At 38.6% G+C, this 12339-nt stretch overlaps 2 protein-coding genes across 2 annotated transcripts in view; both read right to left on the minus strand.

Moving 5' to 3' along the window:
• The window catches only part of b4galt2 (UDP-Gal:betaGlcNAc beta 1,4- galactosyltransferase, polypeptide 2), a 197965-nt gene extending 196506 nt beyond the window's left edge, over positions 1 to 1459 (minus strand). The window contains exon 1 of the mRNA XM_005742547.1: positions 1020 to 1459. The gene's annotated coding sequence lies outside the window, so the exon portion shown is untranslated. The remainder of the gene's footprint in view (positions 1 to 1019) is intronic.
• Positions 1460 to 3816: 2357 nt separating this feature from the next.
• On the minus strand, positions 3817 to 11341 carry atp6v0b (ATPase H+ transporting V0 subunit b). Its single transcript, XM_005742548.2, has 8 exons — positions 11060 to 11341; positions 10234 to 10282; positions 8397 to 8480; positions 7197 to 7274; positions 6946 to 7015; positions 6708 to 6759; positions 4745 to 4935; positions 3817 to 4320 (listed from the first exon to the last, which is right to left on the minus strand). The coding sequence occupies exons 1-8, from the start codon at positions 11142 to 11144 to the stop codon at positions 4294 to 4296; spliced, it is 636 nt and encodes a 211-aa protein (XP_005742605.1). The 5' UTR covers positions 11145 to 11341; the 3' UTR covers positions 3817 to 4293.
• Between the last annotated feature and the right edge of the window lie 998 nt (positions 11342 to 12339).

Raw genomic sequence — 12339 nt, forward strand, 5'->3', positions numbered from 1 at the left:
AGCCTATACAGCTTGGAGTAAGACAACATGCATGAAGAGGCTCATTTGCCTAATAATTCTGCACTCCCTGTATACAAGTGCTCCGCCAAAACAGCTTTGCGGAAACTGTCTGCATGATGTGACTTTCAAGCTTTCTTTTAAAATATAACACATAAAATATTTGTAAATTATTTACTCAGTAGACATTATGTTTATTATGTAACAGCACTTTGGGTGTGAAGAAATCATGGTTGACAAATCTAACTTCGTTCTGACATTTTAACGTGTTGTTTATCCAAGAATAAAATAGCAGATTAATTAATGAAAATAGCCCTGAGGTCAAGTACATGTGTTACTTGTACACTAAACTGAACATGATTTAAAAATAAGTACTTCTAAAGCCTAAATATACAGCAGCAAATCAAGTACTAAAAAGTACAAATACTGCAGTTGTGGTACTTGTACTTCATTGGCTAGTATACGGTCTGTAACAGCAGCACTAAAGTGACACCGTGTCATACATGAGAGAGATGTCAGACTGGATTACAATCTAGGTCCAGTGCTTCTGTGTAAAACGCCTAGTTAAGCTATGAAGACACCCCCTCCTCCTCTTCCTCACCCACATTCCCCTAGTGTAACGCTGCCAGTGCAGGATATGTTATTATAACAGCACCAGCAATTCTGCGAAAAATTGCACTTTCAGAGTGGATTTTTAGAGCTCCGGAGCCCATCCAACTAAACAGGAATGCTGTATGCTGAGATGGTTCATTTACTGTAGAAGATCAGTGATGGGAGGCTCAATGAAGCCTAGTATGGCGGGTGTAAAGATGCTTCTGGTTTGTGGGAATGTGCATGATAACAAAAGAGGGGTAAGGAGCATTGCATTGCGAGAATATTTCCACAATATCCACAAACTCAGTGAAATGTTGAAAAGCTGCAGGAATTATGCGGAATTAAGTGTGCAAATAGCAACAAAGGAAAAAGCGTGTGTACGATGCTTTATGAAACAATGCATCCCAGAAAGCAGATGGAGCACCTACCTTGATGTTGTCAGGCGGATACTTGTATCTGTGCATCTTCTCTGCTGGAGCACTACAAACTGTTCACATCATCCGAGGGAGAGAGAAAAAATAATAAAAAATATTTTTTTTAAACTCTCAATAAGCATTTAGTTTGAAAAATCTGGGGGACAAAAGAAAACACAAAAAGCTAGAAGCTCAGCTCGACTCTGCTCGGGATAACTACACTGTTTTCCCACAGACTGGCTATTATGTCTGCTCTTCATCAGGGAAAAAGCTTCATGTTGTAGCATTACGCTAGTCAAACGTTAACGCAAGCGCTGACGATATTCTACCGCAAACCGGGAAGAAGAGAGATGCTCTGCTCGTGATTTCCCGTCATCCCGCTGTGTTTTGATGATGATGTTAAGAAAGCAGAGAAAGGATGCTCTCAGGATGTGGCAGCAAGCAGGTCCTTTCGCTCCTGCTGCCTACGGAAGCCTGCGCGCTCCGGGTTTTCCTTCGCTTTTCTTTCCTGATACAAGGCGAGCTGATAATTTAGTATCCAGCTTTTGCCAGCTATTATTATTAGTATGCTGCAGTCATGAGCAAAATAATAATTGTAAGATTTTTTTGAACGATACCCAATACAAGGGAAGTTCAAAAAAGTGATAAAGTCTACATTTAAATTTACAGAGAGACAGATACTTAAAGTAAAAATAATAATATATTTCTAAAATCCCTTTAAATTTGTTTTAAACCCATTTTCTACAAGTTCGGTATGACCGTATAAATATTGGCAAATCCAAGCTTTAAATAGAACAAAATAAAGTGTTGTAAAGGATAGACAATTACAGGCAGGCTAACTCCGCCCCACTTGCGTTTAGCCTAATTGAGACCTTTTACAAGATTATCTTTAACTCTAAACATCCAAAGTTTAATGGGTTGCTTTGTTGTTGTTTGTTTGTTTGTTCTCTCTATTTTTTCACTTTTACTTCTTTTTGACACTTAAATTGTGGTGTTCAAACACTTTAATTGACCACATGATCTATTTTAAAATGTTGCTACATACTTGTAATCGTGCTTTATTTTGTTTATTTATTTTTAACTTTGGTGGCATTTTTAGAGCGGAGATGGTTTGGACATGTGCTGGGGAGAGATATTGGATATACTGGACAAAATATGTTGATGATGAAGATGTCAGGAACAGAGGTAGACTACCGAGAAGATTTTCAAAATCTGCTTTGATGGGCACATTTTAGAGGTCAGCAAACTGATTGTAAGTTTAAAACATTACAGTATATTACGCCACGGTTGTAGGGCTTTCATTGTGATGAAATCATTATTCTTCAACTGCGCAAACTGAAAGATGGATATTAATGTTTAGCTGAGACGTTAACAGGACAAAAAAAACTATTTCCTCAAGAAAGTTTTCAGCAGCTGTTTTATCACGGCAGATGCTGTGGATTTCAGAGCCATCTAGTGGAAACAAGTACAAACTGCAAAGAGTAAAGCGGCCTTTTCATTGGCCTGGGTGACAATATGCTCACATTTAATGAAGACAAACACAGAAAAAGCCATCAGAGATCTCGATTGATTCATTTTATTTTCCTCAAGGACATTTATGAAGGCAGAAACAAAAATCTGATTCTGTTTTTATTATACACAATTTTGAAAAATGAATTATTTTCCAAGTCACCATCACATCAACATAATGTACACACAGTACCACCTACAGTCACTGAAAGCCCGGGGTTTGGTACACAGCCTGGTTCTCCAAAGGCATCTTGGAGTCACATCTGATTATTATCATTTATGAGAGCAAAGACCATCTCACTGCTCCGACACCTTTGTGAGGCCAGACTTCAGTGTTTGAACTCTTGAGTATGTGGAGGGAAAATTTCAAGAAACCAAAACCAAAAACAGGACAATTCACAAAAAAGCCGTGGTCTGTCAGCTCTGTGGAATGATGATCAAAAACATAAGACGTTTTCAAGCTATGTTTACACACACACACACACACACACACACACAACACACACACACACACACACACACACACCATTACAGCATTTTCTCATTTTAGGCTAAACTCAATTTTATGTTACTGGTAGCTTAGAAAATAATCATTTACACCACCCAAAAGGCTGCTTTTCAACATCTACCCACAGACAACAGATTTAAAACATAAATGAATGAAACTTTAAGGAATGTTGAACATAAATGAGAAGAGTTGACATTTTCACACAAGACAAAACTAACATTCAAAAGAAAAGTTTCAATGAAACGAAGATTTGGATGTTTTATTATTATGAATCAGCAAATATAACAGAGTCAGAGATTTGGACCCTTGTTAAATGACAGTAATACCACAAGAAAAGGTAAAACCGGGTATTAATGGTGGTAAAGATTTTACTTTCCTTTCTAGTAACTGAATAGGACAGCAATAAGCTTCTTCTTTTGTTTTACTTCAAGCAAACACTATATCCTACAACTACAGGAAAGGATCACGACTCTAATAAAAGTGAAGTCAATTGGGAAGTTCTGGCTGTCGGATACGACCGCAAGACTCAACATTACATTTTTAAAGACTGCAGGAAATCTATATGTGATTTGACCAAATTTGACCTCCCATTGAGCCACCCGACCTTAGTGATCAGGAAGCCTGATAAATACTGTATTATGGCTGCTGTGTGGGTTAGGACCATCAGCCTATCAGCAAAGAACAGATTTAAAAAAAAGAAAAAAAAAAAAAAGGAAAAAAGAAACAGATCTGACAGACCAGGCTACAAACACAATGACAAACATCCTCATGCTTCACAGGAAAAAAAGATCACATGTCCTGCGCACACACACGCGCACGCGCACACGCACACACACACTTTTTCAAATACTCCAGTCTAATTTTTAACTACCATTCAACAAGAGCGGTCAGATAAAAATGATGCAAATTAAACAGTTATCGGTGTAAACCTCTCCTTAAATGCAGAGTGAATCTGTCCGTCTAGCCGCCCTTCAGACTGCCCCGTTTACTTCTACTGCTCATCAGGCTAAATCATCACAGAGTTCACTCTTTTTTCTTTTTAAAAAAAAAAGGTATGAAATGCAAAATATGCTGTTTTCTTCAACTTTCCTTCTTCCCTTAAGAATTAAGAGCAGGGCATGGATGTACCAACTCTTGTATGGATGTTAGTTAAAAAAAAAATACCAGGCAAATAGAGACATTTAAATAATTTACGATGTATTTACACAATAATCGATCTTTTTTGTTTTGTTCCAGCAGTGCGTCTGTCTTCTCAGCGTTTGAATGCACATTCTAGTCACCCATCTTTACTTTCGACGTCTGAGGAGAAACAAAAAGCAGTTTTTAATAAACATTTACTGTAAAGCGTTATAATTTTTAAGTCTCTGCACCAACATCTGGGCCTTTGTCCAAACAACTATGTTGTGGAAAGATTGTTATAACAAACCTAAACTAAACTAAAAACTTAAAGTTTGCAAAAAAAAATTGTAAACTGAAATAAATTTAAAAAAAAAAACAAAAACGTGAAATTCTATCACATATTTAGAAAAAACTGTTTTAGCCTCGCTTAGATTAAAGCGAGGCTAAAACCGATAAAACTTAATGATAAGATTGTGATGATTGACAGTTTCTGACCTAAAATAATTAATAAGTGAAATTAAAAACTTCAGTTTGTGCTATGTGGCCATTATTCTCCTGTGAGGCAAAAGATGAAGGGTAAAGGCTTGCAAAAAACTGTATTTACCTGCAGAATAGCTACAATGACACCAAACAGGCCGATGGCACTTCCAAAGATTTCCACAATTAGGATCTTCACGAAGAGGCTGGCGTTCTGGGCATCTGCCAAAGCGGCTCCGCTGCCCACGATGCCGACACAGATGCCACAGAAGAGGTTGGAAAAGCCCACAGTCAGACCAGCTCCAAACATGGAGTAACCTAATAGGACAGAAAACAAAATGAGTCACAGCTCAACCTGAGTAACTCACAATGGAGTCGTCTACGAGATTCATGCTCCCTGTTTGATTCTGAAATAAGCCTGTAAGAGTTTATTGTGAAGCATCTTCACAGTTAGTGAACATATTTAGGTTTCTGTATCTGTTAAATTTTGTGAAACTATTCAAAAAATGGATATAAAAACTAAATATTTATTTAGTGAATACAGCAAATATCTTTTCTTTACTGTTGTCAACAGTACACGTCCAGATGTTTTAGTAATTTCAAATCTGTGCATCCCCACAGTGGACTTCAAGCAAATCAAGCAACCACTATGTCATTAAATTACAGACTTTCCGCTTTCATTCACAGGTTTAACACATTTGACCACTTTAACAGTTTTGTCATTTTAAATATAAGGATGGTGTGTAATATTTTGATAAAAGTCTGTTGCAGGCAACCTCTTCATTAAGGCTGGAACTGATGGACATCACCTCCCTTGTGAAGCCACCTTTTGTTGCTGCTCGTTTGTGGGTCTCTGCATCCAGTTTTGTACTGAACAACTCAAGCATGTGCTACTGAAGAATATCTCATTTCTTTTCTTTGATAAACTTTTGAGGTGCTTTTGCAGTTTGCTTTGGGTCATTATCTGTTTGCACTTTAAAGCTCTGTTCAATCACTTCTGAAGTATTTGGCTGAATCTGAGAAGAGGGTATAACCCTGTGCACTTCACAATTCATCCTGCTTTTCTATCAGCAGTCACATCATCAATAAGTATTAGTTACCTGAGGCCATGCAGTAACACTGATAACACTGTTTGACAGATAATGTGATATGCTTTAGATCATGAGCTGTTTCACACCACCACATTCATCTGATTGGCCTTTATCTTAGTTTCATCTGTACAACGAATTCTTTTCCCCCAGAACTGTGCAGACTCTTTTAGTTGTTTTCTGACCTTCCTGTTCCTCCACCTTGTTGTAAACTCTCTGTACATTCATAAAGGTATGCCTGGATTGTAGACTGTAACACCAGTAAACATTTATCTTAAACATGGAAATAATTCTGCGATCATTCTTGTGAGACCTTCGTTGAGCTGGTCAGTGCATTGGGCTCAGTGCTGTAACTCAGGTGGTAGAGCAGGTCACCTACTAACCATAAGTTCAATCCCAGTCTGCTCCAGTCTGCATGCCAAAAATCCTTGGGCAAGATACTAACCCTATGTTGCTCTAAGATGTATCCATCAGAGTATGATTGCGTGTGTGAATGTTAGATAGTGTGATTGGGTGAATGAACAAGTTGTGTAAAAGCGCTTAAACTGCTCAGGTAGAGTAGAAAAGCGCTATATAAGACCCAGTCCATTTACCAATTTTAAGACTCAACCAGATTGCAGATTTGCCCACTAAAATTTTCCATCTATGACAGGTTTATTTTGGCTTGGGGTTGTTTTCAGCCTAATGATGACACCCTCGCTTGCATAGATTCTCTTTGAACAGAATATTGAGATCTCCAGTAAACAGCTACCAAATACAAAGTCAACACTTGAAATCAACTCTGGATCTTTTGTCCTCCTAATCCTTCATGAAATTAAAAGGGCACAGGCCTCACCTGGGCACTGACTGCTTGTCAGTCCAGTTAATTTTGAGCCTCTGAAAATGGGGGCCTATGTATAAACAGGGCTGAAATTCTATTATTGTTATTATTATTATTTATTTTTAAAACCCTAGAATTAAAGGTGAGATTTTCCCATTTCAGTCAGGAGTCTCTTTTCTTACCAGCTTGGTAGTTTCGTGCCCCAATAGTCTCAGGAGTCGTTCCACTGAAGTTCTGTAAGACGAAATAAATCATTTCAGAATCCTTATTCCGGGCTCTACAATGACATTTCACTTGTTTTTGTCTCTTACAACTGCAGCTTAATTTCAAGGTGTCGCTGTCCTCTGTGCAGGCTTCCTTGCATCATTTATGAATTTTTAAAAAAAAGGCTTCCTCAATCATCAAAAATGTGTTCCTTACCTCGGCCATATTGCTGATGACAATAGCCATGATGATTCCATAGATTGCAACAGCTTCACAGAAGATAATGCTAGAGGGAGAAACAGAATAAGCAAGGGTCACCGTCTCTGCAAAACACTGCTTTGGACCTGCAGCAATAAACTGATGTTACTGGTGCTAGATGGAACCATAATTCACTGAATGCCCTTCTTAGCAACGCACAGCTGTTGACGGGAACAAAACAGACAAGTGCTCTCTTTGATGGGGCTTACCTGACCAAATTTTTGGTTTTGATTCGTGGAGCCTTGACGCCACCACCAATAATGCTAGAGCCAGTGACGTAGATCCCCCTAGGAAAACAAGCGGAAAGAAAAACAACATCACTTACAAAAACATTTTAATGTTACAGAAAAGTCAACAGTTGGTATAAATGGAAACAGGAGAAGCATAAAAACACAGCATGAGTTAAATGACTACCATTATTGAGCTTCACTCTAAAACGACCCATTTACACGTAGTATAAATACACATCTTCTGTGATCCAAACGGTTTTCAGTGCACTCGAGACTTGTAATGATGCAAAAACAAGGTAAAAAGGATCCGTTTCAACACACAGTGGCAGCACATTTTTCATCTAATGCACTTAATGGGATAAAATACTAAACAATAAAAAGGAGCTCAAGGTAGGCGATTAAATGAAAATAAATCTTCTGAACACTGATCCAAAATAAGCAGCCAGCCCAGAGACTTGTAGGTAATATGTGTGAAAACAAATAAGACGATGTATTTCTCATTAATTCCAAATGACAGGAATGTGTAGGACAATCATGCAGAAGAGATAAGTTATTCAGTGTGTAAATCAAAATTATTAAGCAAACACAGGAATCATTTTGTAATCCAGGAACCTGTGGATCGGCAGGTGGCGGTTTTTCCCAGAGACCACTGGCTGTAGCTGCCTTTACCTGCAGCTGTTTAAAGGAATTCGGTTAGAGTTCTCAGAAGATCTGTGGTTCGATTCCCGAGTCTTCTAGTCTACATTTTGAATTCTTCTTTAAAATAACGAACAGCAAACTGCCCCAAAAAAACGGATCAATGTTAGTGTGTGAAATATATAGGTGTGCAAAGTCCATAAAATGAAGTGCTGTGTAAGTGAGTGAATGTGGTATTTTATGTGTAATTTCTGCAATTTATTATTTCACAATCGAAAACTCTGAATACAAAACAAGAAACTTGTCCAAACATCTATTTTTCATTTCACACAGTTTCAGATTTTACAGTTCTACATTTACACCTTTTTTAAAAAGTAAGGTCAAAGGTTTTAGGGAACAGCACTTTTTTTTTTTTTTACTCCTCTTATGTTGAAACAAGACAACTGACAGAGTTTGGCATTTTGTGTAAAATTATGCTCATGTTTTGTAATCAAACATAGCCAGCCATGGATACTAGTATGCACTTAAAGAAGTCTTACTTACCAGGCAGCTCCCACCACAGACAACGAGATGGCCAAACCAATGCCCAGATTGGCCCACATGAAAGGAGAAGTCTCTGTCAGGAACCTGCGAGTAAAGAAGTAAAGCTCACTCAGCCTCAATTTTATAACAACATCATTGTTTGCAATACCTTTTTAAAACACGATGTACACTCTGTTTTAAACTCTAACCTTTTTCTCAACAGTCTGTTAAAATAAATACCTGTAGTGGATAAATCCAAGCTATGCCCTCTTCAAGTAGTAGATGGAAACCACTTCATGCGTTTCTTTCACAAATTTATTCGGGGAAAGTACAGACAGACCTCAAAAATGTCTCCAGTGACACATTCACTGTTACTTTCACTTTCAACATATACAAATTATCTTGGAAAATGTCTGATCAGCCAAGTGAAACAGATTGGTGCCTCACTATCACTCTGCAAAAAGGGAAAAGGCGGGCCCTGAATCTGTCAAAGAGGAAACAGGCAACGTAGACTAGCTTATGTTGTAAGGCATGTCTCTGTACATTTACAATTGTGCAATGTGGGAAAGGGCAGTGCTGTTTTATAACTTTTATTACCCAGAATGTCAATATAATATTTTTCCTGGTAGAACCACTTATAAAATATAACTAAAACAACAGACTAGATGTCAAACAAGGTCAAAAATCATCACTTTCTTAATTCTTTCAGTTGCCCAATTTAGGTGGATCACCTGCCTCTATTTCACCCTATCCCTAGGACCCTCATCTGTCACACCAGCCCTCTGCATGTCTCCATCCATGAAATCTTCGTCTTTTCCTCCTGCCTGGCAGCTCCATAGTCAACATCCTTTGTGCAATATATCCCCCCCATTTGCCCCTTTTTCAAACCATCTCAGCCTTGCCTCTCTGACTTCATCTCCAAACTGCTTGACCTGAGCTGGTCCTCTCATTTCTAATCATGCCCATTCTGGTCACTCCCAATGAAAATCTTAACATCTTCTACTCTGCCACCTGTCTTTTTTTTTTTTTTTTTAAGTGAAAACCATCTTGAAACCATACACCATTGAAAGTCTTACTACCATCTTGTAAATCTTCCCTTTCATTCGTGCTGCTATCCTTCTGTCACAAATCACCTCTGACACTCCTGCCCTCCTCCTTTCTGCATTCTCTTCTTCACCTCTCTTGTGTACACTCCATTGCTTTGTATGGTTGACCCCAGGTATTTAAACTCATTGACCTTTGTTACCTCTTCAGCGTTACACCCATCTCCCTCTCATTCACTCACACTCACATGTATTCTGTCTTGCTTCCACTCAACTTCATTCCTCTTCTCTCCAGAGCATACCCCCACCTACTCTCACTACACATCACAATGTCATATGCAAACATCATAGTCGGCAGAGATTCTTGTCTGATCTCATCTGTCACTGCGACAAGGAGGAGCTCAGAGCGGATCCCTGATCCCACTTTAGCCATCTGTCACTCCTAGCAGACACACCTCACCACTGTCTAGCTGTCCTAAAACATGTTCTACACCACCCTGACTTCTTCACGCAGTACACAGTTCCTCTCTTGGCATCCCATCATATGCTTTCTCGAGATCCACAGTGAACCTCACTCTGACCTTCTCTATAATTCTCCATCAACAGTCACAAAGCAAACATCTGTACAGCTCTTTCTCAGCATTAAGTCATAGTGCTACTAACTGATCATCACGTCTCTTCTTAACCTACCTTCAACAACTCTTTCCTATAGAAAAATGGTGTGGCACGTTAACTTTATCCCTCGGATACTAATGATTTTAGAGTATATATGAATCTTTACCTCCAGACAGCAGCTGTGTACAAAGAATACTTACCATGCCACATCAAAGCGGAATCCCAGGTCAAATATAGTGTAGCAGATCCCTGTGGAAACAGTGACGGTCATTTTTAGGCATATGTGGGAAAAACACGGTAACATTTTAAAGATGAGCCATTTAGTCGACCCGTGTGTATTTCTGCATGAGTAATCTTGTGTTTTGCAGGTTGCGTGAAACACAGTCACACTTCTGTTCTAAAAGAAGCTGCAGCTTCGGTGTGACCACTCACACTCACGTGAAAACCACTGTAGTTCCTACTCAGCACAGTCAGCTGGACACAAAAACACCTAGACGGCTAACCTTAGCACGGCGCAAACAGACGACTTCAAACTAAAATAAGAAAAGCGATCCAAGCATGGTAAAATATTTCCAAATCATACAAGGTGTGACACTAATAAAAATAAAATACAATCACTAACATCCAACGTTAAAACCTCTGAAAATTTCTGTTATGAGAGTACGCTGTAAGCTAACTACCCTTAGCTAACAGCATGCTAGCCAGATGCTAACTTAAACCGTGTTGTTTATATAATAAGAGCACACAGCGATTTTTAAAAATACATTCAACAACGAATTGGGTTTTCATGTATCCCTCTTATCATGCATTAGTAAACCATTTTTTCCATATGCTAACTAACCTATCGACTATCCCGGTATTTAGACGGGTCCTGAAGTACAGCTGTCAAACATACCAAAAAAAATCACAATGTCACGAAGAGACAACGATTAAATACACGGCCATTACTGCAAATTACATGAAATATATATTTTCATTCATTCATTTAGCTATTATTAGGCATTTTCCTGTAAAATAAAACCTTACCAACGATTAGTATGGTGCTCCAGAAGGCCAAAGTGACCCCCGTGTAAAGAATGGCGTGTCCGTTCATCATCCACTCTAGTAGCATCTACCCACCGGGTTAACCTGCTGGATCAGCAAGATCTACTTGGCCCAAATTTCAAATCTGATGCCAGTACAGCCCAGGTAGCGATATAATGCAGTTTTACGAAGCGCTATCAGTCGATGGAGGAAGAAGAGAATCAAAAAGAGAAGCTGGGTGATGTCAGCTGATCTGGCTCGACTAGCATGTGACCCAGGAAGGAAGGAAGGAAGGGAGGGAGGGAGGGCTGCGGTCGCTTACGTTTTTACTTTACCCACTGTCGCTTTACAACAAGCGTTTAAAGCACTCTTTGTGTTGAATTCACTCGGTAATTATTCCACCGTAACTTACACAAATATAGAGTTAAATAAAACAAAACGACACCGAACCAAGGCAAAAGAGGTTTAAATATCCTCGAAGATAGTATCCGAAACCGGAGTGTTGACTGCAGCGCGCACAGTGGCCGAAAGATGTCACTGTTGAAATATATATGGCGCAAAGGCAACAAGACTGCAGTGTAGACGATTTATAAAGGAAAAACCCAATCAATACTAAGTCTATTTGACTGTTCATTTTTATCCTATAATTAAATATAGTTAACTTGATAGGACATGTGCAAGACAATAACCTCATCCTTAGACCACGAGGGACACTATTATTTTTCAATAAGTGCAAAAATGCTGTGATGGAAATGTTATGGTCTTTGTAATAACCTGATATCATCTGAATAATTATGGGAGATTTGGGACCAACATGTTGAGCAGTTGTGTTTTGGATAAATGTTACATATTTTTCCTCTTGCAGATACTTAAGATATCAAATCAAGGCCAGGGGGCAGGGAAGCTGTTCCCATGACACATGGTAGTGAAACACAACAGTAAGACACTTCATGTTGGCTTTTTTCTTTAATTCATTACCTGTTTGAAACTTTGTTTGTTTGCTAAGCCACTTAACACCAACCTGTAAATAATTCAGGCATCGAAATGACACTTAACTCCAACCGGTGTTTCATTCACACATGATACTTAGCAAAGAACAGATTTAACAGTTGCATATTCACACACTTTGCTACTAGCAGCCTGTTGCAAAAGTACAACATTTCTTAGGTTGAATCTACAAAAAATGCCAAATATAACACAGTTTTATATTCATTGGCACTGACAAGGTGATTCCCAAAGATCTATTGGCTGAAAACTTGGTACATATTGGCATGGCAAAAAAA

Source organism: Pundamilia nyererei, unplaced genomic scaffold (assembly GCF_000239375.1).
Source record: "Pundamilia nyererei isolate P.nyererei 1_Seehausen unplaced genomic scaffold, PunNye1.0 scaffold00121, whole genome shotgun sequence".
NCBI classification, from domain to species: Eukaryota; Metazoa; Chordata; class Actinopteri; order Cichliformes; family Cichlidae; genus Pundamilia; species Pundamilia nyererei.